General features: G+C 45.2%; 1 protein-coding gene across 2 annotated transcripts in view; it reads right to left on the bottom strand.

Annotated features, from left to right (window-relative positions):
- Positions 1 to 26,988, bottom strand: part of KCNAB2 (potassium voltage-gated channel subfamily A regulatory beta subunit 2) — a 57,623-nt gene extending 30,635 nt beyond the window's left edge. Inside the window, exons 1-2 of one of the 2 annotated variants that reach the window (XM_024207798.2) lie at positions 26,933 to 26,988; positions 21,092 to 21,330 (exon numbers count right to left, since the gene is read on the bottom strand). In XM_024207798.2, the coding sequence (XP_024063566.1) occupies positions 21,092 to 21,330; positions 26,933 to 26,956 (263 nt within the window). In that variant the 5' untranslated portion in view covers positions 26,957 to 26,988. Of the gene's footprint in view, positions 1 to 7,436; positions 7,649 to 21,091; positions 21,331 to 26,932 lie in introns of those variants that run through there. The other variant, XM_024207800.2, reaches the window with a different exon arrangement.
- Positions 26,989 to 27,196: the final 208 nt, after the last annotated feature.

Below are 27,196 nucleotides of genomic sequence, written 5' to 3' on the forward strand. Positions count from 1 at the left end.
GAGGTTTTTACTCACGAAAGTTTATGCCCAAATAAATCTGTTAGTCTTTAAGGTGCCACCAGACTCCTTGTTGTTTTTGTAGATACAGACTAACACGGCTACCCCCTGATACTTAACAAACACAGAGTCAGTAGGAATGGAAAGGATGCTGTTTCTTAGACACTAGACAGTTAGTTATTGCCAACTGAAAAACAAAAGCACTCTGCAACTTGAGAGTATCAACAGAAAATGTGTAATTTCGCATACAGCACATCTGCAGGGATAAAACAAAAGTGAAAGCATGGGAAATCTCTTAACAGGTATTTTTAATATTAAATCAGCTTTTTCTACTTGCAAATTAACCATATATGACAGAATAAAACCGGGAAAAGGGCATTTCAAGAAATTTATTTGTATCACACAATACTCTTTTCCTGGGCAATTACTTAGAGCTCCAAAAATGAGTATAAAATTGAAACTATCTATGACAATTAAACATGGAAAACCAGACACATTTTAGTGGAAAATAAAACAGCAAGTGCAAGCTTCTCAGATATAAAATTCACTTATTAGATAACAGACGGTTGCTGAAACTCTGCATGCTACATTTCCACAATAATTTAAAGTGGCAGTAGCAGTGACCTCATTCAATCTGATTTATATGATTAGGCCAGAATCATTATGGCATCCAACTATTTTCTGACAGCAGTTTTACAACAACGGTGTTTTTAACACAGAGAGAGAGAATGCAAATTGAAAATTCAGAGTAGATAGGGTAAAAATTTAATAGCTGGAAACAAATGACGTCTACAACGAGTATATAATTTGGTGAGCAGATATGAACTCTACAATGTTCATTTGACTCTTTCAATTTTCAAATGCCTTTAAAATATTAATTAAGATGATACAGATAACTTAACCTCAGTTTTAAGAAGGGAACACTCATGAGAAGAGTCTATGACTCACCCAAAGCTACAGGGGAAACCAATATCACAGCTGGGATTTCGACCCCAGGAGTTCCTGACTCCTGGTCGTGTGTCCAGAACACATGCTGCTCCCTCTCTCAATAAACTAGTTCAATTTGGGGTTTAAAATCTTTAAAGCATTATAAAAAAATTGATTTGCATAGATATTTTCTAGTGGCACAAAAGCATAACATTGAGTAAGTGGTGTCTAGAAAAAGCATGCCAAGTGAATGGCCTTCATTAGCTCTAGCTCAGGTCTGCTCAACTGCATGAAAAACACTAATGGAACGGTTAGTGTGAGCTATCAGAAAGCACTGGTGCACTTCATTTAGCCCCTGCATATTTCACTGCTATTGAATATTGCATGTTAGACCCGGGTGGCGTTTCAATTCCTGTGTCACATTAGGAACCCTGTTTAAAAAATAAAAATGAAAAGATAAGAAAACGCGCTTAGTAAAACAAACTGGCATGAGATGCTCACTTGCCTTTAAGTCCCCAGATTGTTCTCTGCATTGCGGCTGTTTCGGAGTAGAGCTGGTCTCTAAGGGCAGGTCTACACTACTGCTTAAGTCGATCTCACTTACGTCTCTCAGGGGTGTGAAAAAGCCCCCCCCAGAGACGCAAGTTTTGTGCTATCCACACTGGCGCCGTCTCCTGCCGACATAGCTTATGCTTCTCCCCAAGGTGGAGTAATTATGACGACGGGAGAGCGCTCTCCCGTGGGCATCGAGTGTCTTCTTCACCAGACACGCTACAGCAGCGCAGCGGCATCGGTGTAGCGCTGTAGTGTAGATGTGTCCTAAGATGTGAAGAACCAGAAGAGTTCCTTCGGGGGGCGCTCTCTTTACTCTGTATTTCAGTTTCGGTCGAGTGCCCTCAGGGCAGCTCTGCTACAAGCCATGTAGAAGCTGTATGAACTAGCAATGAGAAGTACCCAATACTGCTATCGCATGCACGGATGCAACCCTGATGAAATCAGAGGCTGAACTGGTGAGAGAGTCGAATGTAACTCATGTAGCTTCACGTGTTGATCTACACTTCTGCTTTTCAAGTGGAACTCATTTAATTTGTCTCAGCTGCAAGATCTACTCCTACTTCGAAATAAAAATGTTAAGCAAGTTTGGGCCACGTGGCCAGACACGGCCATGTGGCCAGACACACCCATGGCTGGTGCTCTACCGCTAACTACGATAGAGTGATGTGGCTCCTACTGAAAAGATTTTTTTCACGTGGCTTTGGCAATACTGTATTTGTGCCAGGGAGAAGTACATAATGGTGACATTTATCAGACAGAAGGATGGTTTGCTCAGGAAATGGATGAAGCTCTATAGGTTGAGATATTGAAAACTTGGCCTGAACACAGCACTGGAGAATACACCTTAGGGACTGATTCTGAACTGGCTAGGGATGGATTAGAGCAGGGATAGTCAATAGGCAGACTGCAGGGCAAATCCGGACCACCAGACCCTTTGGAACAGACCCTGGAATCTTTTTATTAATTATTATTATAATTGTTGTTGTTATTGTTTTTATTTTCTCTGGAGTCTGAACTTTGACTACACCTTGACCAAGAAATCTGGACCCTGACAAAAAATAAATTGACCATCCCTGGACTAGAGGATCACCTAAGACCTTTTCCATCTTTAACTTCTACGACTGACATCCAGCTTAAAAAAATATCCATTTATTCAAATGATAAAGACTAATAACCCAGCCATTAAAACTTTTCTGGACTTTTCCATTTTCTCAGCTTAGAGTCTCCTCCCGTCATGTCTACAGCTTTGAAGTAAGCACATCTAGGAAGGCTGGTTCATTGCAGAAAGGCGGAGGCCTTTACCGCTTTAAATGGTTAACAACCTCCACTAATAAAAGGACCAGGGGAAAGGAAAGCTATATAGTAACACACTGCAGCAGCAGCAGCCACCACACAGTCCAGCAGAAACTAGAGTCATTTGCAGGCTTCAAAGTACAATACAGATCCCTAGATACTAAAGGAAGGAAGCTATAAACAGGGGCATTAAGTTTTCTCCCATTGGCATACAGCGTCTTCACAGAACCATAGGACTGGAAGGGACCTCGCGAGGTGTCTAGTCCCGTCCCCTGCACTCACGGCAGGACTAAGTATTATCTAGACCATCCCTGACAGGTGTTTGTCTAACCTGCTCTTAAAAATCTCCATTGATGGAGATTCCACAACCTCCCTAGGTAATTTGTTCCAGTGCTTAACTACCCTGACAGTTAGGAAGTTTTTCCTAATGTCCAACCTAAACTTCCCTTGCTGCAATTTAAGCCCATTGCTGCTTGTCCTATCCTCAGAGGTTAAGAAGAACAATTTTTCTCCCTCCTCCTTGTACCGACCTTTTATGTACTTGGAAACTGTTCTCATGTCCCCTCTCAGTCTTCTCTGCAGCGGTGCCCATGAAGCACTTCTAGTGTAGACCTGCCCTTACAGTAAGGAACGCAGCTGCTCTTTAGTTCAGTGACGAGGCATTTTTCTAGATAGCTGGAGCGCCTAATGATTTGACACTCAAATATTTTATTAAAGTTAATGTTTAAAATCAAATTTACACACGTTAGGAGGCAAGATACTGTACATCTGGGGTCGGGCTTGGGTTATGGGGGATTGCAAGTATCAGTTACAAGGTTCACGAGGTACATACATATCACATAACCAGCATAGATCCAGACTGGGGTGCGGGAGTTTTTAGAGGGTCAGTGGATAAGTGGGCTCGGGTACGCTACCCGTGGAATGTATTAAGAGTCCAAGTCAGTATCGGTGTAGATAATAAGTACATGGATGGGGTGCGTCCCTCGGTTCGTCAGGGAAGGAAGTGGGTTATTTCCCTGGTCGGCGGTCTCGGTTACTCGACCTGGTACTGGCGGTGTCCCATGATGTGTTCCATGTAGATGTCTCTGGACCACCTGATGGTGTCGGACACCATGAGCTGTCCCATGAGCCGGGCGTAGCGTCGACCGACTCCGCACGCTCTCAGTACCGGCTCCTTGTGGGGGTCCCATGCACCCAAGGCTCCCACAATCAGGGCGTGGATCTGGACCTAGTAGCCCTGGGCTCTCAGGGTGTTGGCCAGTGGGGTGTACTTCAACGCCTTCTGTGCTCAGGCCTCGTGGAAGGCTGGTGACCTGTTTTCGAATGGCACCGTGATGTCTACCACGAGGACCTTCTTCTTTTCTGCGTCCGTCATGACAATGTCGGGTCGCAGTCGGCTGTCCGTTCCGGGGATGGCGGAGTCGATGGTGATCTTCCCCAGGATGGCGGGATGGCTTTCACCAGCCGGTTCTGGATGGCGTTGTGTCGGTGCCGTCAGGCTCCAGAGTGGTGTTTGCATCCACACAGGATGTGGGGCAGGGTCTCGTTGGCGTAGCCGCACTTCCTGCAGCGCTTGTCCCGGTTGCTGTGGCGGACGGCTCTGTTGAGGGGAACGCAGTTGAGTTGGGCCCGGTGGACGAACCGCCAGTCGGCGAACCATAGCTTTTCTTAGCCAACTGTCTATGATGAAATACAGTAAAAAATCCTCTATTTATGAAACTAGCCCAGATACAGGATTGTTCTTTCAGGGACTGGGATCGAAAATAAAGTGATCTCTGGATTGAAGCCTCAGGCAAGCAGCAATTTGATCAAGGGATCTAGGATTTGGGAACAGAGCAAATCTAAACAGTAATAATAATAGTTATTAACTATAGATGATGGTTAATATTCCTCATGTCCTGTTATACTAGTCTGATTCCCTGTGTAGAACAGAGGTTCCCAAACTGTGGGGCGTGCCCTCCTAGGGGGACATGGAGGAATGTTTGGGGGGGGGGCATGGCTGGGGCTCGGGCCAGCCCCCATGGGGGTGGGGAGGGAGTGCCACCCAGCTCCATTCCTGGTTGCCAGGGCCCCGGCCACTGGCCCTGGTCCCCAGCTGAGGCTCCACTCTTGCCCCCAGCTGTGGACCTAGCCTCGGCCTCCTTACCCCATCTGTGTCCCCCCTTCCCGGAGTCACAGCCCTGCTCCTGGCCCGGAGGGGTAGGAGGGACAAGGTAAAAAGTTCAGGGACCACTGGTGTAGAAGTTAAGGCTTGTATTAAAGCTGTATGTATGTACAATTTAGTTTAAAAGACAAAACAAACACACACTGTCAAACAGGTTGACACCCGTACTCCCTTAATAACCTGTGTTATCAGTGGTTTAACACAGCCCTAGCAAAAAGAGGCACCACACAGCAAGGGAGTATTCATTCAGTACTACCAGGAAGCTGCTAACGATGAAGGGACACTTCCATGAGGAAGCGGATAGATCTTTTCCCTTCCTCAGCACTGGAAGAGGATAGTAACAGACGTTTGCTTGTGTTTTTCAAAATATTAAACATGTACCAGCAGATTACACTGCCCAATCCTTCAGTACTTTGTTCGTTTTTTTAAAAACCATGCTCGCCTCCCAGGGAGTGAATAAGCTACATAATGAATCAACATTTCTGATTCACATGTTTGATGGGGAACAGTCTTCAGAAGGATAGTGGAATTTTTTTGAAGCCCAAATTCTCCCTGTTCTGGGAGTCCCCCAACATTACCACCAGTCTACGTTCACCTCAGCAGAACTCTGTCTCAAATAATTGGCTATGCAAGTTACAATCTAGAGAGAAATAGGACCCAACATAGCATATGTCTCTAGCTTCCGGACTATGTGGGAGGCAGTGTATCCATCTCTGGGACATATGTCTCTAGCTTCCGGACTACGTGGGAGGCAGTGTATCCATCTCCGGTACGTGGCAAAGGGGATAAATACTGAGTAAGAAACATTCAAATGTTGCAAGGCTGAGATTTTCAAAGTGGCTTGCGTTTCTGGGGGCTGATTTAGAAGGGGGCTGATTTTCAGAAAGGGCTGAAAACCCACCCGCTGATGCTAGGTCCCTCTGAGGTTTCTCAGGTTGGGCACCCAAAAAGCGACACAACCAAAAAATGGTTGGTCACTCCTGAAAATCTTTGCCAAATAAATAACATTTACACTGTTTATTTTTCACTCAGCATTTTAAGATCTTTACACAGGAAGAGGCGATCTCTTTGGGTAGTGGGGGAAGGATGGGAGAGGAGAAAGGCTGCTTTTGCTGGCCAGTATATTGCACAGCATGTTTTTATCCACCACTAATACACTGACAAACCCAACCAACCAGCAATGCTATGGTTGACTTAATCTTCTGCAATCCAGGAAGTTTAACTAATGCTCTTGGTATTGGAATTACTTTGGTCTTTATGATCTATCTTGCCTTTGGAAGATGCTTATAAACTTACACGCTACAGTTCTTCAACCTTTCCATCTAAGACAGCAAATTTCTAGAGTCAGGCATTTAAAGAAATTTTCAGCTGAACTTTTCAAAGCATGTATTGAATGGTTTCTAGATAAAATTGTCTGTTACAATTTTTTACTTAATGCGAATACAGATCTAGCATTCAGGGGTCTCAATTGAGAGGTGCATACAGGACCGAGAGGGGACCCCGAGGTTCTCAGCTAGTAGATCCCTGGCAATCTAAGGCGGTACCTCTCCCATGTATTCGTTCTTTGTCTCTATCTCACTCATACACACACTGCTTAGAAGACTACAGAGGACCGGAGCAAAAATGGCTTGTTATTGAGCATGACAAGATAATCTGGTACAGCTCACACCACCCGAGCGATGTGTCTCTGCCTGACATATTTGGCATGGCTATTCACATCTTGTATGAAGTGTCACACATGCCAATATTAGCCAAAGTACAACATACATGTTATTCTTGTTCTTTCAGACACACAAAACTTCTTGGCATCTCCCTATTGAAACGTCATGGCAGTTTAACACACTAACCCCTTGGTGCACGGCTGTTTGGAGCATGTTATGTCTGTCTTGTTTAGTTTTCAGATCACTAAACACAGATCAACAGCGGTACAGTGTATGACTGACAGTCCCCTCTTATTCCACAGCACATGTATTGGGGCTCCAAAGAAAAAGGTGGAAGCATCAGAAAACGTTTGGTGACATTACAGAATACAAAGGTCTGCTATCAAATGAGGAATCGGTGGGCTGCTGACCCCCGGGAATGTCTGAGAATTAGCAACAACAACGCTAACAGGAATTCTGCTGAACCCTAAACCAAATCTTAGGGTCACGTTCTGCTCTCATTTAGGCTGGTGTAAACTGGAAATAATTCCAATGAATTCAGTGGCAGTGCTCTGGTTTTACAGCAGTGTAAGCGAGAGCAGATGATGACCCTTCGCAAGGTTGTACCTAAAGGAGAAAAACAGCAAACTACTAGAAATAGAGAGAAGTAGGACAGTGCACACCGAGTTCAGCATTTGTACCATTGAAAATGTATAGACGTAGTCAGGCAACACAACACAACACACACCCGTGTGCCCCCATTCCAACATGTATAGTAGACAGTGAAATTAGAAACACATCTAAACAAGAGGCCAAGAAACTCTCTTTCCGCAGAAGGGAGAGCACTGTCTTCTCCATACCTATATTTCATTCCCGGCTGTTTCACGCTGGAGTCACTTGAGGATGGGGCATTTTGCACAGATAGCTGCCCCAGACTCCGGGCAACCATGGCCACTGCTCGGAATTTGCTACGCGTGCCAAGGCTGGGACTGCTGGCATTTTGTCTGTTCAGTCGATCGTCCGCACTCCGGCTCTTTATGCTGTGCTCTGAGCATACAAAAGAAACCTGCATAGTGTCCTCGCTTGCTTTGGGTTGCAGAAATCCCCTCCCCCCCTTTAGCTCTCAGAAGAGTTCTGTTCCACAGCGCGCTGCCCTCTCTCCCCGCGAGGGCTGGAGGAGGAAACGGGTTGGAAGTGTTTTCCCCAGGAATACAGAATTTTCAGAAACCCCCCAAAAACAAAACAAAACGAAAGCACCACACGACAAAGATGCAGCTCTTGCAATTGTAACCTTCTGCTATAGGAGAAAGTCTGCCAGGGAAAATCACAACTAAATGAACTGGGAGGGTTAAGAAATAATAGAGTCAAATCCATTTACTTCCCAGCTTGCATCCTTCTGCCATTCAATGCTTTCCCTGTTCCCACCCTTGACAGTGCAGCTTGATGTTTCTCTGAAGTCGCTTTTCAAAGTTTAATGGATGCTGTTTGCCACTAAGTTAAACACAGTGGCTTGCAAATAAATAAATATTTACGCTGTACTGCTGTTTATTGTTAATGTCAGACTTTCAACTCTGTTAGGTAAAAAATCTTCTGCAGGTTTCCACACGCACAGGAGCCAGGCCATTCAGACCCAGCTGGTTATAGGCAAAGCAAACATCCATCGGTCCTTCACTTAAGGTAAAAGGATAGCCAAGCCCCCAAATTCTTCTGCTTCTTGAGCCCTGCAGAGGAATTCCTGTCTCTCTCTCTCTCTCTGACCCCTACGATAGGTGCTTCCTTGCCAGATCCAGGGCTGGATTTCTGAAGCGAAGAGGGCAGCGTGACTTGCTGCCACTGATCCTGCTTGATTCCCAGGCTCAGCTAAGTCAATTAGGTAGCCAGTGAGCTGAGCAGGAAACATTCAGCAATTCATTAACAACAAAAGGGGGTAGGTTGCTACTTCTCCCATGGAAGAATAACTAGAGACAGCTGTTGGTGTTAGTACATGTGCTGCATGCAGCTGCTCTGTGGGTCGCTAATGGTCTCTCAAGGGGCGGGGTTCCCTTTCCCCTCATTTTCTGCTCCCTCTCATCTCTATCCCTCCACCTCCAAATATTGTGATGAATAGTGACAACAGCTAAATTTAGATAGTAAATTGGGTGAAGCAGAGACCTCCCTCCTGTATGTCTGTAAAGCAGCATTTAAATATTACTACTCGAGTGCTAGAATGAAGAGACCCTGCTTGTATTTGCTACACATTGAAAAAACAAACAAACAAACAAACAAACGTCCTATTAAGCTTTAAAGCAGAAATGTAACAGTTTCAAATACAAGAGCCAACGATTTCATAGACTGGGACCTAGGCAGTTTGCTGTGTTTTCATAAGAATGGGTTGGATTGGCTTTTTTCCTGGCGGTTGTTCTAAAATCTATTTTTATTCTTTGCCTTTGAAGGTAAAATTCACCATGACCATTTCAAGAGAGGTACTGGTGGCTTTGCATCTACAGGCGAGTACAGAGGAATCTGCTAATAAAACACACAAAGCCTCTCCCCCCAGTAGACGTGGCATGAGAAAAGGGAGGACATTACAGGACACCAGGCTGCACATTCCAGCAACACGGGATGTGCTGGGAGCTCCCAAACTCCAACAGCCACAGCAAGGTTTCAGGTCAGGTTCCTAGGACTTCGACCACGGAAACGGATCCCTTCCCCTCGAGCTAATTCAAAAGGGGGAAAGACCATGGAAGTAGCAAGAGAAGAATTAATCAGCGTTGGCTTTGCCTTGAGCAGACAGGACGTTGCACGCTGCCATGCCTGGAGCAGATCCTGCTGCTCTCAGGACCCACCTGATAGCCAAACAGGACAGCAGGGCTGTGCAATGTAACAGCTCTGGGAATACTAAAGGAACAATTTAAACAAGGACTTTAGATTGGCTGGAGGGACAGAAATGACCTAGTATGGAGCTTGCTTTGACGCAGAGCTCTCTATTTTACCCCGGCATCCCATTGTCTATCGGACACCCATGAAAGAGAGCTCTTCCCCGCAGCCCTTGCACTAAAACGCTGCTGCTTCCAACGGTTCTGCTCCTGCATACACTGTGCCAAGGAGACTTTGTCGCGATGATGCAATTCCCTGCTAAGGAGGGTTGGCAGGTGGAGCGTTTGTGGGACCAGGTTACTGGAATCCCCTCTCCCTGGTTTGCTTGGGCCACTTCAATTAACACCCATGGAATTAATCGCGTAATGAAATCGGGTGTTCTCCTAGTTCAGCTCCAGATTAAAAATCCTTTTACTCTGAACCCAGCAGCGTGTGGAATGCTGATCCACAGCCTCTCGCAGGGGAGCCCTGGGGGATCTCCCCACCACAGGAGAGAGAACCGCATCCCGGGCTCGCCCCTCCTCAGGCGGAAAAAGGCACTTTAGTTGCGAGGGAAGATGCTTTCTCCTTGCAGGGTTCAACGTGCTGCCTCCACAGCGCTCCCAAGCATCTGTTTGCCTGCAGAGCTCAGCACCCGAACACCGACCCCTTGCAGGCGCTGTGAGAGCGCTGGCCCAGCAGCCTACACATGCTCAGATTGTGCTGTGTCTTCCTAGGGACCTTTGAACTCGATGAAAAAAATTTTCTCACACACACACACACACACACACACACACACCCACACACACACACACCCTTTGTGTCTCTATGATTTATCTTTAGAAACAGGCTAACACCTGCAAAACTATGTATCTTTAGATTCTCAATCTAGAAAGGATGCAGGGGCCAGATTTGGATACTAGCTCCATGGTGGCCCAAGCTATGTCGGAAATGGGGCTTATGTACTCTCTCTCTTTGACAGCTGTGGGGTAATCGCAAGATGGCTCTTATGGAATTTTCTTAAAATCGGATCAAAGTCTAAAATAAAATCTCCCAGCAAGAATGTGACATTGCTCACCCTTTTAAAACATTTCTACAGCCGGAGTAAAACCCTAGAGAAACGCTAAGCGCACTCCAGTGTGGGGAAATTTCTTTCCCTGTAATGTACTCTTGGTTTTTAATTTAATTCAATACACCACTCAGTGTTATTGCTTGTGTGACCCCTGCCTCTCCAAACAGGGGGCAAATTAACCCACGGGAGACAAAATTCAACCACTCAGAGCTACACAATCTCATCTCATTTTTAAACTATTTTGTGATTTCAAACATAAAATGTGAGCCCTCTATTAAACACTCTCAAGTCTTCTGAATGCAATATTAGACCTTCCGATGCAGAACTTCTGCCTGCAGTAGCCTCTCCTGTGCTGTCCTTTTAACCGACATATTTGGAAGCTTTTCTTTCAGTAGGAACAGGAGAATGCTTCAGTGACCAGGAAATAATTGTTTAATCAGTTACATGGTCCAGAAAAATAACACTGAAGTAACAAACTGGATTATCAATATAATGATGTGAATTGATTTCTAAAGCACTTTTACACAAAGAAAATGTCTTGGTGCGTGGGCGTCTGACAGGAATAAAAGTTACATAAATTTGAACTCAGATTAAAAGCCCCCCAAAACCTTGTAATCCAGTGGTGTTTTCTTCTGCCTTAAAAGATCCTTAATCCATACAGTTGAGCCAGTGTAATCCTACTTAGCTCCCTCCAGACCTTGATTGCAGTTTCCAATTCTGTTGCAACCAGTTCAGAAATTCCTGATGACAAAGGGTGAATTCTTGCCCCTACTGAAGTTAATGATAGTTTTGCCACTGACTTCACCCAAAGTCTTCACAGTACTGGAGGTCCCTCTGGTATGCACAAATTAAACAAACACAACCCCCCTGTGATGCAAACCCAACAACAAACACATTTACCAAAAAAAAAAAAAATCCTCCTAAACAAAACCAACCAGCCCAGCCAGGCCTCCCCCTGCCCTAACAAAAAAACAAACATTGTCCAAAAACTCCTGGGAATCAGAACCTCCAGCAAAAAGCTCCCAGTGGGATCAGCTCCTACTGGGACTCAAAACTGGTGGTAAAGTTCCAGTTGAATATTCAAAATTACTTACTTTAATTTTTGCTCAGGCTATTTTTAGTTCTGTACAGCCAGGTACAGACTATGCTACCACTTTAACAGTTGACTATTACAGTGACTGCATCCTGACTGGGACCGGCTCCTCACCAATAGAAAGGTATTATCTCACTCACCTTGTCTCTCTAATATCCTGGGGCCCACACGGCTACAACACAGAATGCATCTTGAACGGCAAGTCTCCCAGGCTGTTCCAGCCCTGCTAGCCGGGACAGCAGCGTAAAAGGCTAGTGCAATCCTACAGTTCTCATTGCAATGATCCCTTGCAGTGAGGTTCTTCCTAAGAGGAAACTGATCTGGATGCACAGGGTCTGATATTGCATCACCCAGCTCCCTGTGCAATCCTTTACACCAGTGCAGAGAGCACAAAACGCAGCCACCCTGGTCGGGCAGCACTTTACACCCCATTTGCACTGGTGTGAATGGCCGTGTGAGGGGCATGGTGATGGAGAATCAAGCCCGTTGCTTTTATTGTGTGATAGTTTAAATAAACTTGAGTTCCAAAGTATTTACCAAAAAAAAAAAAAAAGCTAAAATTCCTGCCAAGATTGCTAGTTATTTTATTAATTACTACTTATACGATGGCCCCATTAGAATAGGCCTTATACAAACACACACGTAGAGACAGCCTGTACCAAAGGGTTTGCAGCCTAAGATGATGAACGACACTGAGGGGACAGAAGAGGGAAATATCCAAATATAAACTTCTAGCGTACCCACTCTTCCCTTCTTCCCGGCCCCAGGCCCGCTAGCCCATCTTTTGTTGTAGGCATCATGGCGGAAAGCAGCCCTGAGGAAGGATGGGAAAAGTGTGTCCTTGCAGATTAGTTCTAACATCCTGGCAGACTAGGTCACTGACACACGGGCACCCATCCGACAAGGAGCAGTTCCTGCACCCCAGACAGACACACTGAATCAGAACTAATCTGCATATGACCTTTTAGTGCCTCTAGAGGAGAAGCAGGAAAACCCCCTGATCCCAGATTAAAAGTTTCTTGCAGGAGGCGTAGGCCAAAGCCCCCGACTAAAACAAAAGCCAGCAAAATGCAGTTTCCCACCAATGGATTCAGTGGGTCACATTCTTCTCCGGGCTGTAGCAGCGTCAATCCAGAGCAACGCTGCTGAAGTCGGTGGAGTGACGCTGTCGTGAAGCCCCAGGAGCTCAGAGGAGAATCCAGCTCAGTGTGTGGGATGCACACAGAAGCGACACGTTCTCTTTATGCAATTCTGATCTCCAAAACAACCCCTCCCCCCAAAGGGTCTCTGCTTCTAAGGCACAATGTTTAAACTCACCAATTGAAAAGCTACCTAAGTGGAGCGGCTTAGCACTTGCTATGATACAAGCGATACATTTCCATTCTAAACTTAAAGGGAAATTATTCAGAAGTCGGCTAAGTTATTGTAAAGCAACTTCCAGAGGTTTCTTCCAGCTAGTGTTAATCACTCTTCATTGCAAAAAAGGCTCACACTTAAAGTAGGTCACCATGGCCCCTCCACCTCCAAACCCCTGCATCTGAACTTTTAAAGTGCTTTACTGAACTAAATATTTTATTCTAAATAATTTTTGATAGTGTACACGCAAGCTTCACTTCATCAATAAATAATGGTCATACTGATATTAATTAAATGGGCTATTTTTTACTGTGCAAGTGTTACCTCCCTTCATTCTTACAGAAGACAATGCAAGGGAGCCCTGTCTGCAAAGCTTTCGGTTCAACGACATGCCACAATCCTGCAGCCAGCTCTTTGCAGGCGGAGCCCAAAGAAACCGGAATCGTGTGGGCACAGGGTGGTCCACATGGAGCAATTTGCTGCCTCAGAACTCAGGAGACGGCGTAACTGCAGAAGGGATTTTTTTTTTAAACGTACAGTCTCTGTGCTTGTTTGTGGGGTTGGCTCTAATACCGATGAGAAAGAACACTGCAATATTTGGACGGATCATGTGTTAACAAGCAGGTGTGCAGAGCAGCAGGCGCCCCAGCACAGCTTTGCTTCTGATACGAAAATGCAGCAGCGCAACTTTTCACCAGAGATGCATCAGCCATTCAGTTCACACCTGGTCGTGACCATCTGCTCCCCATTCCCTGCCTTTGATGTGAGAGGTTGACAGACGAGAAGGTCCAAATTCTGCTCTCACTTTGGTCTGGTCTACACTGGGCTTTGGCCGCTCCTGTAGCTGTGCCAGTGCAATCCCCCTGTATGGACATGATTTACACCAGGGCAGCATACCCTGAAACTGGAGTGAGCTGAGCTGGTGTAAGTCACTTCTACAGCAGGGCTTTATGCCAGTGGTTACAATCCCAGTGCAGTCAAGGTCTTATGCCATGTAAGTCAGAAGTTAGTGTAGTTACCAGATAGAAACACCACAGACTCAGATTAGCAGGTATGGTGACAAAAACAGAGGAATAATAAAGATAACCTCCTTCCCAACCCACTTAAAATGAGCATCTAAAGACTCTGGAGTGTCTAAAATGTCTCCTGTTTCTACTTTCAGTATCATGACCATTTCAGACATCGAGTGAAATAATTGTTCCAGCTCTGAGCAGAGTGAGAACATTTCAATAGCATCACTTCACGCTAGCAGCCCATAACCCAAGCCTTCTACAACAGCTTTCAGTCAATCAAAAATAAAATACAGTCGTTAAAAAAACAAAAATGGTTTGAAATATTTATGCTCTCACTACCCCAGGTTCTGGAGGAACATGAAAAATTAATGGAGTGTTGGCTGCCTTTGTGCTTGGAGTTGGTTCTCCGGCTCCACACGATACTTTCTCCGTTTTATTTCTCTAACATGGGCTGATGTTTATTATTCCGAGCTGACTGCAAAGCAGCAGAGACAAGTCAAGAAGCCTAACGCACAGGGCAGTAATCTCTCCGGGAACTCCCCCTGAGCGCCACATACGTGCGAGGTCGGAGCTGAGCAGCAAGGACTGGAGTTTAGATTCCCAGGGAGTGTTGGGAGTTCTGCTGTCAGGTTGAAGGAAGAGAAGGAAAAGATGCTTGGATGGGGGGCGCTGGATGTCTGGAGACCTGCAGTTCATGAAATAGGATTTCTGAAGTGAGAGAAGGTCCAGCACTAGGCTGTGGATACCCAGAAAGTCCCTTGTGAATAGTTCTACATTTTAGCATCATGGTAGGGGCTGGGAGCCCCAGTTGTGGATCAAGACCCCAATGTGCTAGGAGCTGTACAAACCCCTCTTCTATCTTTAGTTCTCTCGTCTGATAGGTCCCGTTAAGCCTTTTATGGGAAAGATTTTTTTTAAACCTGCCACATTTCTTCAGTTGGTTTAAGCACAAACAACAATTCTGCCTAGACCGGGGTACCAGGCATGGCCTATGGAAGGTGTGGAAAAGTACCCAGGCCAGAGCAGTGCAGCTCTCTTTAGGATGCCTCATTCTCATTCACCTTTAAGGAGCGGGAACTGCCTCAGTCCCAAAACCTGGCTGAGGTGGCACGTGCTTGGACAGTACCTGGCACAGTAGGGACAGATCCTGAATTGGCCCTTTGGGAGTGAACGCAGTGCAAAGAAATAATCCTATCCCACTCAGGAACTGACTCATGCTGAGCCGGGACATTGGACTGACAATCCCAACGGCAGGGGAAGGGATCACTCAAACACAGGCATCTTGGTTCTGGTCCAAACCCTATTAAATCAAAGGCAAGCCTTCCACTCAGCGGTGGCTCCAGGCACCAGCGCTCCAAGCGCGTGCCTGGGGCGGCAAGCCGTGGGGGGCAGCCTGCCGGTCCCTGCGAGGGCGGCAGTCAGGCAGCCTTCGGTAGCTTGCCTGCGGGAGGTCCGCCGGTCCCGCGGCTTTGGCGGCAATTCGGCGGCGGGTGCGCCGAAGCTGCGGGACCGGCGGATCTCCCGCAGGCAAGCCGATGAAGGCTGCCTGACCACCGTGCTTGAGGCGGCGACAAAGCTAGAGCCGCCCCTGCTTCCACTGACTCCACTAGGCCTTGGACAAGACCCCCAAAAACTTCACAGAAAACAAAGAAGTTCAGTTTCTAAAGCCCAAGTCCTAGGCTTCCAAAGGCTTTGCTTGTTCTCTAGGAAAGAGGGATAGGCTGCCTGCCAGCAGGTGGGAGCCATAAATGATATATGTGACCAGGGTATCAGATGACTGTACCTAGGAGTTACAGCCTAATTAATTCAGGTGCTCCTGTCATGTCCTAGTAAACACCATGTTGCAGCTCTCAAAGGGATTCCACTGCATCTATACAAAAATACCTCCCAAACCAAACTAAAACTCCAGACAAAACTAAACAAGTTATAATTACATTGGGATGGATGCGATCAGTCAAGAGAAATTGGGTTACATTAAATGAATGAAAAGCAGAATAGAAACACTCCACCCACAATGCCCCCCCACCTCACAGAATAGGAACTTGTCTCCAGGTTCACCTGCAAGCTTCCTTTCTGTCAGTAGGAAGGTCCACAGGCTCTTTCCAAAGGGGATTTGACTTCGCTAGCCCTGGCAGTCAGCGGCAAAGTGGGAGTGACCAGCCCAGCAGCCTGAGCCCTTCCACAACTGCTGCTCGAGAACTAACGGTTTGCAGAGCACATGCTCTCCTCCGCCAAGAGGGGACCGATCACTTCCCACATGGTGCGCACTGCAGCACGCCGCCCCTTGCTTCGGACGCTCCTACTATGGAAACCTGGGAAAAGGGTAGGGCCGCGTGGATGCCTTCTTCATTGCTGCAGTACGGGATCAGACTCCTTGCTCTCTATGCTTCCCCAATTTGCTCCATTGGTCTCATCTCGGGATCTGAGCTTTGGAGGCTTTCCTGCCTTTGGCCGCTAGGCAACGTAGGACAGAAAGCGTGTCACATCTTCAGAAGGTTTCTGTCAGCTCCACATGGATCTGGAGAGCCCTGTGCAGGTCCTAATGTGTGCCAGAGTGTTTCTGATGGATGGGATGGCTTTGGACAGGATGCAGATAACGTGACCTCGGGGACAGTGTGACGGCCCGAATGCTGAATTAGTCGTGAGCATGACGTGTGCTTTGTAAAGGTGCAACACTGGATCCATGGGCTGCACTCGACTCCAGCACCCCCCTGGCTGCGGCAGGGACTACGAGGAAAGCTACTTTGAGTGGGTGAGCAAGGTTCCACTGTACGCCTCAGTCAAACGGTGCTTCGTGAGGGTGTCCCAGGCCATCGGAGGTCTCTGGGTTCTGCTCTGGGCACTCCAGGGAGAAGTGAGCAGTGACGCCACCTTGATGGATGGATGAAGCGAGATCTGTCTGTTACCAGTTGTTGCTGATACAATGGGCAGAGCTGCCACTTCCCCTTTTAGGGTCTGAGGTGTCATGATCGCAATCAGACTGGGTTGTAGGGATTCCCGGGTACATCTGGCCCTGGCCTGCGCAGGGATTACTGTGGTCCTAGCATGAGTACAGTATGGCAGCGATGAGCTTGTCCCAATACATAGCCGTCTCCTTTAACGCACCGGACAGCCAAGTTCAGCATTTCTGGTCATGGTGCAGGACTGGCCCCTGACAGAGAGAAAGCAACTTGCCCAAAGGCCTCGATGCTCAGGTCAGAAACTAGCTTCCTCCCAGGCAGTGAAGGATCACCAGGATCACTGCTGGGCCACTGGCCTCATTCATCCTTTATGTCAAGTGATTTCCAGATATGGCTTTGCAAAACCTGGCTCTTCTCCAGTGGTTGCACACAGATACCCTTTCCTGGCGTTCAGTCCAATTATTGTAGGGGTTTGGCCGGCTCTCTGTGGGTGTTACTATATCGGTATCCAGCCATACTGAGGCCAAGTCTACACTAGGAGTGCTCTACCAGGACAGGAACACTAGTACGCTATCCTAGTGTGGCCAGCTGTGCCGTCAAAGCCGAGCTCTGTACCAGTGTAGTAAAACCACCCCGCCACACATGAAACAAGCTCTACTGGTCATGAGCACATGATATAGCTGCCTCTCCAGCTCTGTTGGCTAGGGATCACGTCTCTTCCTGCCCCTGACCGAGAGAGCCATGCCTGCACGCGTCTGTAGTGTAGGCCTGGCCGGAGACGAGGCTGCAAACACCCCTGGATGTTAGCAGCTGAGCCATTCTTCTACAGCTTCTCATAGCCATGGAGAGGCATTGGGATCTAATAGGTTAAAATTCTATCTTTAATTTTCACACAATGCCTGTAGTGATCTGGCACAGCTTTACAAAGCAGAGCGTTGCCGGCATCAGCTGGTATGTCATTTAAACAGATTTGTTGGGAATATGTTACAAGGAAACATTTGCAGGAGCACAGCTGGTGGGTACAAGGTGAGCTCTGGATCTCACAAGACTGAAGATTTTTTTGCGCAGTGATCATTTTAGTCACTGACATGGTGGTCTCAGTTGCTAGAGGTCATACTGCCCTGTCACTTGCATCACTGTCTAGTTGTGAGATCTGGGTTAAAACAAAGTTGCTGAGATCTGCTGTATATCATGCTGTTATTCCAACATGTTTATCGCTTAATTATTTGAAAGCAAATTGCTGAGGATTTATGACAAAGTACGTTCCAACCCAGAAAGCTCCATTTCCTGACAGAGAGTAGGCAGATAAGGTGCCATTCCTTCTTGGAGAGCTGGCTTCTCTTTCCTCACCAGGCAGTGTTTGCCTTAATAGAAAAGGACAAATTCAACCTGCATGTAAAGCTGGGATAACTCCCCTCCCTCCAACATGTTCCACACCAGATCTGAATTTTTCTTATGAATATTTAGGACCAAACTTAACACGAGTTCTAATCTCAATCCTCGGAAAGAGTTTTGATAAGGAGGAATTGTGTCGATCTTGGATCTTTAATAACTACAGCAGTGTCATGACTTGTTTTCATTTCAAGATTCTATTAAACAACCTGTGAGAAGCTAAATGAAATTTATTTGATAAAAGCCAGTCTGGAAGATGTAAACCATTAATGTGTCTGATGCTGAGGCAGGGATCTTGATCTACGTTTACTTTTCAAAAAGCAAATCTTGCTCAGCTCTCAAACCACATAAATCAAACCGAGCTGTCCAGTTTTATTGGAGTTTCAGGCACACAAGAGAGCATGGGCTATAAAACTGCGATATTTTACATACGTGCACAACCGACTTATTCAACAGTTTACATTACACTCAACTGTTCTGACTTCCCTGGTTACTGGCTGGATAAAATATTTTTGTGGCTTTTAATTTTTGAGATTTTGTTCAATAATTCATTTGTCCTAAAAGAGGAAGTTAAGATTCTAGGCTCTTTGTACTTAGAAGCATACTAGTAATACTGTAGAAAAAATTAACAGTGAATGAGGAGGAGATGTTATAGAAACGTTGGATTTTTTTATTTACGGAGGGGAGGACGGAAGGATGTAAAGGTGCCAATCTTCTCTAGCCATTTAAACATGCACCTGAAGAGACCTTCTCTCTAGGACGGCCCGAGAAGGGTTTCATCATCGTTTCCCCACTCGTCTAGAGGAGAACCGATTCTGGGATACAGACACTTCAGATATATAGTGAAGCCAAGTTATTTAAAAAGAAAAAGAGCTAGACAGAAATATGATACGGTCTAACATCTGGAGCTGTCTCCGCTGCATTGCCCCTTTTGATGTTTATTGCATTCGGCTTTGACTCCACAAAGCAAAAATCGCGGTCACCTGATGTTACACGATGGCAGTAGCCTCTACAAAAGCGCTCCATCACGGCCAGCTAACAACATTTAGTTGTGTCCATATCTTTTCCCTAGAATTCACACTGTGAATCCGTCTAAGATCACTGCACAAAGCAGCAGTATACCTCCTTTACCAGGACTGCACGAAGAAGGCTCAAGATGGAGCTCGGCCAGGGTGGGGAGTGAGCTGGGAGGGGAATACACCACGATTGTTGCCTGCTAGTAGAATAGTTCTAGTGGAATAGTGAGTTGTGACGACGGGTTCATCTACACAGCCCAGTTGACAGACCTGGCTTCAGAGTCTGAGTTCCAGCCCAACCGGCAACTTCAAAGCACTGTCTACACAGCTACAGTTAGAGTGCTAGTGTGAGAACCACAACCCCGCTAGGCTGACTGGGTACCCTAAGGTCCATGCATAGGACACTTTGAACTTAGTATCTGACCCATATCCCCTTCGATTAGCAACACCCCGCACAAGCCCATTTCCAGGCCTCCCTTGGTGAACATCTGCCATCTGCTGGAATCGCCAGAGAAAGGATATGATTTGTCAATTGTAGCATGAGCATCACCACATGTCAAAATGAAGTAGGTTAAGTGAAACTGCAGAGAATGAACAGCCGGTAGATTCGTGGCATGGAAGGGCTGCAGAAAAGAAGAACCTCACTGTGATTCCTAATACAAGAAATCAAAGGTTAAGGACATAACCTGCTCCACCTAACGGGGGCACACTGCACATGGCCTAAACTGAAAGATGCAGTGAGAAAAAGTTTAGAGTGGCTATTAGGAGGGCCGGCTCTCGGTCTTTTGCCACCCCAAGCAAAAAAAACCAACCAACCAACCAAACAAAAAAAACCTCAGAGAGCGCAACTGCCGAAGCAAAACGCACGTGCTTGCTTTGCTAGTGCCTAGAGTCGGTCCTGGCTATTAGGACAGGCTGCTTTCTCTTGGAGAGGCACCTGGGACAGTCTGCTATGTCATGGGAGACAGCAAGACCACTAGTGGATTTAGGACGGAGATAAATACTCTGACTCAGAACAGGGAGGTGGACATGCTTGCTGAATACCAGCCTGCCCCTGCCATGGGAAATGGATTGAGATGGAAATCTGTTTCTGTACATCTATGAATTCTATACTCTAAGTCTGGAAACTGACTAATGGGCTCTCCTCGCATGATGAAGACCTAGGTCTATCCCAAAGGGCAGATACAGATGTAACAGCGTATAAGAGTCTATCCCATTCCAAGAAAACAACACACATCTTGGTCTTAAAAAATGGCTTAAATTAAAGTCATACAATGTGGGCCAAATGCTCTGTTGGTACATGCGGTGCGTTTGGCTTCTCATCTGGGTATAAACACCAGAGACACAAATTCATTAGCTGCCCCAGCCTGCACGATTGCTATTTTGGACAGACTCGTGAACAGAGTTTTCATGTATCAAGCTTAAAAAAATAAAAGATTTTCTACCACCAGTGAAGTACACATACACACACACACACACGTTTTAATAGCTTATTTGCTCCCCTGGCTTTGCCAGTCCCTGCTTTATCCAAACAAAGATTTCCCAGAACATGTCATAACAAGGCTCCGACGCTTATTTAGGTTTAGTTAAAACAACAGCAGCTGCTTCAGTTAACTCCTCATTGGAATTTCTTTGCCACACGGGGCTAAAGAAAACATTGGTTTTATACGCGATATCCTAGAAACTACTTCCATAGCCTGTGTGCAGATTTGACATGCTGCTGTATGGACCCATTTACATCCCAGCTGAAGTGAAATATGCACCGACTGTAGCTTTTCCCAGGTTTTCCATGGCCATTAAAACCCACGTAGAAGATAGGAAGGAAGTTCATTTCTTACCTATATCTCATGCCCGTCTTGTGAGCTGTGCAATCCTCCAGCGAGAGCCCGTGCATTTTGAGAAACTCTTCCATGGTTTTGGCCTGTGCTGCCACTCGGACATCTCGCAGCCGCTGCAGCTCCACCACATCTGTATGGCGAACCGGGTGGAGACCCCAGTCCGAGTGGTACCGGCTGGCCACGCTTCTCAGGCTTTCACTGTATGTCATGGACAGCATTCTGCTGCCCGATTTGGAAATCTGCAAATTTTTCCAGATATTAAATGCTTAACTGAATCTACACAGAAGATCTGTGTCCTTCTGGAGGCAGGTGTCTATCATTCCCTCTCGAGCAGCTAGTAGTGACCTTGTAGGACACAAACTCACAAAACCAAAACTCCTCCTCTCCAGCTCAGCCAGACAACCAGTAAAACACGTCAGCACCTCTAGTAAATGCTCCTACACTCACACAACAAATAGACACTACACTTGCACATGTTCACAGAAGTCAGGTTCTGCTTGCTGGAAGGAAGTTCGTCCTTAGAGCTAATCCACGTACCTGAGCAAACTGAAGTCACTAGCAAGTCAAAAAGAAGCCTGAGCGCCTTTTAAACTGCAAAATAATTTAATTAATCAAAACAAAAGGTTTCCACATAAAAACCAAGCCCCACAGAGAACGCAGCATGAAATAAAGCAGAGCAAGGTGGAATGTCCAGTTGCATGGCTTGAAGCGGCTTTTGGTCATACGGTGACAAACTGGCTGAATGCATATTAAGCATTAACACTAGATATGCATTCACGACAGCATGCACTGAAGCTACGCCTCTTTAGGAAACCCTCATTGCGATGGATTCTGAAGGATTACAAGGGCAGCATTGAGAAATCTTTGGGGTTTTATCTATGCAACAACTGGGATCTTTTTTTAAAACAACCGAATGAATTGCTCTTCTGGGGTGCGATCAGCCCCACTGAACTCAATGGGAGTCTTTCCTTGGACCTCAACAGAAGCAGGGTCAGGTGATGAATCCTTTCGGCTTGGGCACTAAGAGGCCTTCGCTCTGTGATGAGTTAGGAAGAGTTACGTGAATTCCTTACTCAGTACTGTACATGAGACAGATACTCTGTGTGAACGCAATGAAGATCAAACCACCCTTGGCTGGCTGCACTCATTTGAAGCCAAAAAAAGACCTGCAATCTGTAATCTAAGGGGTCTCAGCTTTATCTGCATTAGGCGCTTCCTCATGTATTGAAATCACCTAAACTGTCTCCTGGTTAAGAATGAAGATTTAGGATTTCCACTGACAGAGCCTACAGAAAACCTGCAGGGCATTATTTGCAAAATGTTTCAGAAGAAAAGCCACACCAACAACACTTTGTAATTCAATGGTGCAGCTAAAAACTTTCCCCTAGAGCAGTTACTTTGAAAACTTAATTAGAATGAATGTCATGATAGCTGTGGCAGACAGTAAAAGACTGCATTCTTCTGCACACTGTCCAGTGCATGCACATACACTGTAGAAGGTGTAATTAATAAATGTCTAGGAATAGTCTTTGGAAAAATCCCTATATGAATGTAAACATCCTGGAAAGCTCAGAGATCTAAGAAGTCTTTAGCAAGAGCGTTTTTAGCTTTGCTGGATGATTCATCATTACCTGATTTGTCTTAAAGCTTTTGCAAACAAGATGTAGATTATCACATTTATTTCTCAGCAGGAAAAAAATGATTTCTTCAGCTGCTTAAACTTCAGCGTATGTTAGGAGTTGGTACTGTGTCACTTTCACAAAAACCTTGTAGCAGGGACTTGTCAGATTGATGTTACAGATGTTTTCATACTAAATGCCTCTCTTCTGGTTGCAGAACAATTACATGGATATTATAGATAGTTATTCCAACGTATTCTGGCAGGGAAACTAGAAATGTATCAAACAGCAAAGTGATCCCTGCATCACGAGTTTGTGGCAGTTTGTAGATCAAAATCTGGCAGTTTGTGGTTCTTCAGATTTCTAATGGCTCCTCTGACTATATCACTGATCCTGGGTTTTTTTAGCTGGTTGCTGGTTTGTGAGCACTTGGCCACATATGGTTTGCCACTCGGTATCTGGTTAAATAAACGCTCCACAGAAAATGCCACAAAAGAAATTTTTGGGGGCATTGCATGGATTTGAGCGAGCAACATAAAAAAGAAGAAGTTTAATCTGGTGTCAATCGGCATAACTCCATGAGTGGAGTAAGCGGATTGACGCCGGATAAGGATCTGGTTGTCATAGTCAGGCAGGCCAAAATGCATGTCTGCACCATCTGGAATGCAGAAAAAGTTAGCAATCTTATTAGGCAATAAAAGTTGCACTTCAAAGTGGACACAGCACCCTCTCTCAACTAGACCCCTGCCCCAAGAGGGGAACACAATGACAATGGCTTGCATACCCCCCTCTTGATTCAGCTAACTAATCCAGGACCCTTGGCTGGCTGCACTCTTCAGAGGAAAATGCAATGTCTATGCAGCAGACTGCTGCAATCTGTGCATCAAGCCAATATTTTTATCTGCAGCAGCATACACGGCACAGGACCGTGTCATCGAATTTCCATTCAATGCAAGCTGCTGAAAATAACCTGCTGAGTGTGCGGCAGAGCTAGTCTCTGTGAGAGACAGCACACAAACCCCTCCACCACACCAGGGTGCAGGGCGCTCTTAGGCAGACTGAGGACGGGAAGAGAGCTTATGATGTTTCCCCATGGCTTTTTGAAACACCCAAAGTATTCGGTGTTTCAGGTGCCTGAAGTTAAGCTCTATGGCCATAAGTAGGCACATAAATAAGTGCCTTGATTTTCAGAGAAGCTGGGAGCCTATGGCACCTGCTGAAGTCAATGCTCAGGGCCACTGGAAATGAGGCCACGTGTTCAGATCTAAGATGCTCCCCCTGTGAAAATGTTGGCCCTAGTATTTTATCAGTGCCTGTGGGTCACAGTGCGCTGGACAAGATGGTGCCATTCGCACCTGACCAAAGGAAGCCGATAGCGGCGTAGGTAAGTTTGGAAGCACATAACGGTTAACCACAACTGCACACTGACACTGATGCAATCTGCTTTTAGGGCCCTTCCAGTTTTCACCCTGGCAGGATGAATTCCAGTTTCTCATTGTTTTTAACGAATGAAAACTGAGGCGATCTCAACCCAGATCAAGTTTTTATTTTGGGGTCAGAGGTCCCAATCAAGAGCTCCAGAATTTTGTACTGAAGGTACTGGGGAAAACTGTGACTCTGTTTCAGGGGTCAGGGCCACTCTCACTTCTGGATCTAGTGCAAACCTGGAGTCTGTGGGTTGAACCAGAAAATGCAAAGTTAGGACATGTTCAGAAATCTAGCTGTGCTAGTCTCCAAAGAGGTGTTAGATGGGTAGCATGAACAGCATCAACAATTCTTCCAGCGAACAAACAGCCAGCACTTACTCTTCCCTGTGCGGCACCAGCACGTTGACACCATGGTTGTACATTAGATGCAGTGATATAGCTTAGCTCTTAGTTTCTCAGCAAAACACAAGACATAAGGAGAACAACAATGACTATATAATTGCTTTTTCTGAGACAAACTCATAAGTGTCAGATGCAAGCTAAATTTTGCGGTATTTTCTCTCAAAGAGCACAGAAGATGTATTGCTTTTCCAACCAAATGTAACCTCAAAAGAATCAATAACCATTAGTGTGCAAGAAATTAATGTGAAAAACCCCAAGAATTCCTGTAACAAACATTATTTCAAGAAATCTTTTAAAAATCCTCAGCTTTAGAAAAATAATGTAGTGATCAAAATCCACACTTTCACGCAGTGACTTGAGGAGTTAAATAGCTGGACTCACTTTTTAGAAAGAGCTTCATAAAATCATTGAAGTTAGAAATGGAAAAAAGTACTCCATCCTCTTGCCAATACAGGATCACTTATTCTGACTATGTTTTGCAGTACTTTGGACATTTGCAACACTCATGTCTTCCAGTAAAAGTATGGTTAGAATCTTCTGCATTTGACAGTCACATTTTCCACTCTTTTCACATCAGATATGAGGATGCAGCACCCAAGAAGTTCTACCAATCTTAGTGTCTAAGGATTTGATCCAGTCAATGAGAATTTCACCCGAGTACGGCGGGAAGGGCTGGACTACATGAAAAATGAAGGACTGTATTTAAAGAGTAAAAGCAGAAATTAGTAAGCCTGCTAGCATATCTACCTGTGTGCCTAGCTTCACAAGAATTATTTGGACTGACATGCTACTACCTACAACAAAAGACAAAGGTCTCAAAACCCTATAGTTCTCCTTGATAGTAATTCTAGAGGCAGCAAAAAATTATGTTGTTTTTAGAGCCCATTTCCTCCAGGGACAAAGAATGAAAGGTTAACACGGTTAAACATGGACAACAAACAAAGCTGAACATAAACAAAGGGTGAACAACACAACTTTTTCAGGGCTAACCATTTTTATCTTGACAAAATGCCAGTAGCTCTTACCAGGCAAAAATGTGCCCTTGATCATTTTTTTCCAGCACCTTTTTGGAAACTTCAGTGCTCTATATTTTCAGTCATTAATTCTTCTGCTAGAACTCAAACTAGTGCTTTTTAGGAGCTAGAACTAAGGTTAGATCTGTGACAAGAAAGGGGCACACTGTACCCTATATGCAGGCAGCTCTCCCGGCTCCATTTCTTGTACTATTTGCTGATTGATGACTTAATAAAAATTAGAGGCAAACCTACAATACTGCACGTTAGTTTTTTAGGGTCCTATCCAGTTGCAATTAAAGTCATCGGACGGACTGAGATCAGTGGGAGCTGGACCTGACCTGGGTTGAGGAGCGCAGGGCTAGCTGAACAGAGGCACAGCTTGAACATGGCATATCAGCCTTTATGTATTTACACTTTTGGTTAACATTACTTAGCCGCAAGTGTCGACAGCAGAGTAAAGACATTTTAATCACCAATACATGGCCATAGTCATTTATAAAAAATATTTAACATAATATGGACATGAACAAAATCTCAGTTTTGGATTATAAAAACCTGCAGGAGACTAAATAAAAAATATAAAAATGCATGAGTGGCTGTTGAATTATCTCAGATTTCCAGTCTGTTTTTTATGCATCACAAAAAACAAAAGAACATGACACTAGAATTTCAGCAAACAAAAAATAATTGTATTTTCTAGAACATGTACAGCAAGTAAAAAACATAATACGTTCCAAAATGCATCACGCATTTGAAAGGCGGAACGAGTGGAGGCTATATTGAGAAAGCAATGGTCTAAAGTAAGCAAATTAGCAGCTGGTTTCCAATTATAACAGTTTTATTCTTTAAAATATAGGCAAAGAACTTGCTTGAGTCAACAGTTTGGAGGTAACTGAACTGCCTTCTCTAAAATATAAACAAACCATGCAAACACGGAATTCACTTGTATAGTTGAACTGAGAATATTTCAAGATACCCAGCCCCGAAGAGATGCTAAAATCCATTGTAACATCACTGAAAATGGAAAAAACCCTAACATTTAAGAGCCAGCAGCACCACTTATAAGGAATGAACAGCCAGTTTACAAATAGGACTAGTTTCAACCTGACACACAGTAGCTTTGGCATCTATTTCTCTTGTAAAAGATTTATTTCTCATTTTCCTACAGACAGAAAGCAGCTGAACTACCAAGAATTCCTGCCTCCACCAACGGAGCAGGCATCTTGCTTTAAAACAAAAAATACAAGACCCTAAAAATTATTTCCTAGACCACTTCCTATGTTAAGAAAGCACAGATTATATATATAAATATATTTCATAATACCAAAAGGACTCTGCCTATCTGTTCCGATAGCTTCAGGAAAAACACAAACTCACCCTGTTTCTTGGAATCCTGCTCATTAAAAGAAAAGTTCTAGCTTATTAGGGTTTCCTCAGATAGCTATAAAAGAAAGTACTGCTGGGGTTTTTTTTCATCATGGGAGTGTCAAAACTAAATGTCAAAAGCAATTGGTGAATAAGACAGTCACTCCAGAGCCAAGTTTTTTAGCAGGAGCTCCATTAGTTCTATTAGGGTATTTTCCTCTTAGCAAACAGAAGCTAAATTATTCATGACCTTCTCCCTCTCTAAAAGCCTGTGGA

The sequence above is a fragment of the Terrapene carolina genome, unplaced genomic scaffold, assembly GCF_002925995.2.
Source record: "Terrapene carolina triunguis isolate 2854851 unplaced genomic scaffold, T_m_triunguis-2.0 Scaffold714, whole genome shotgun sequence".
Classification (NCBI taxonomy): Eukaryota; Metazoa; Chordata; order Testudines; family Emydidae; genus Terrapene; species Terrapene triunguis.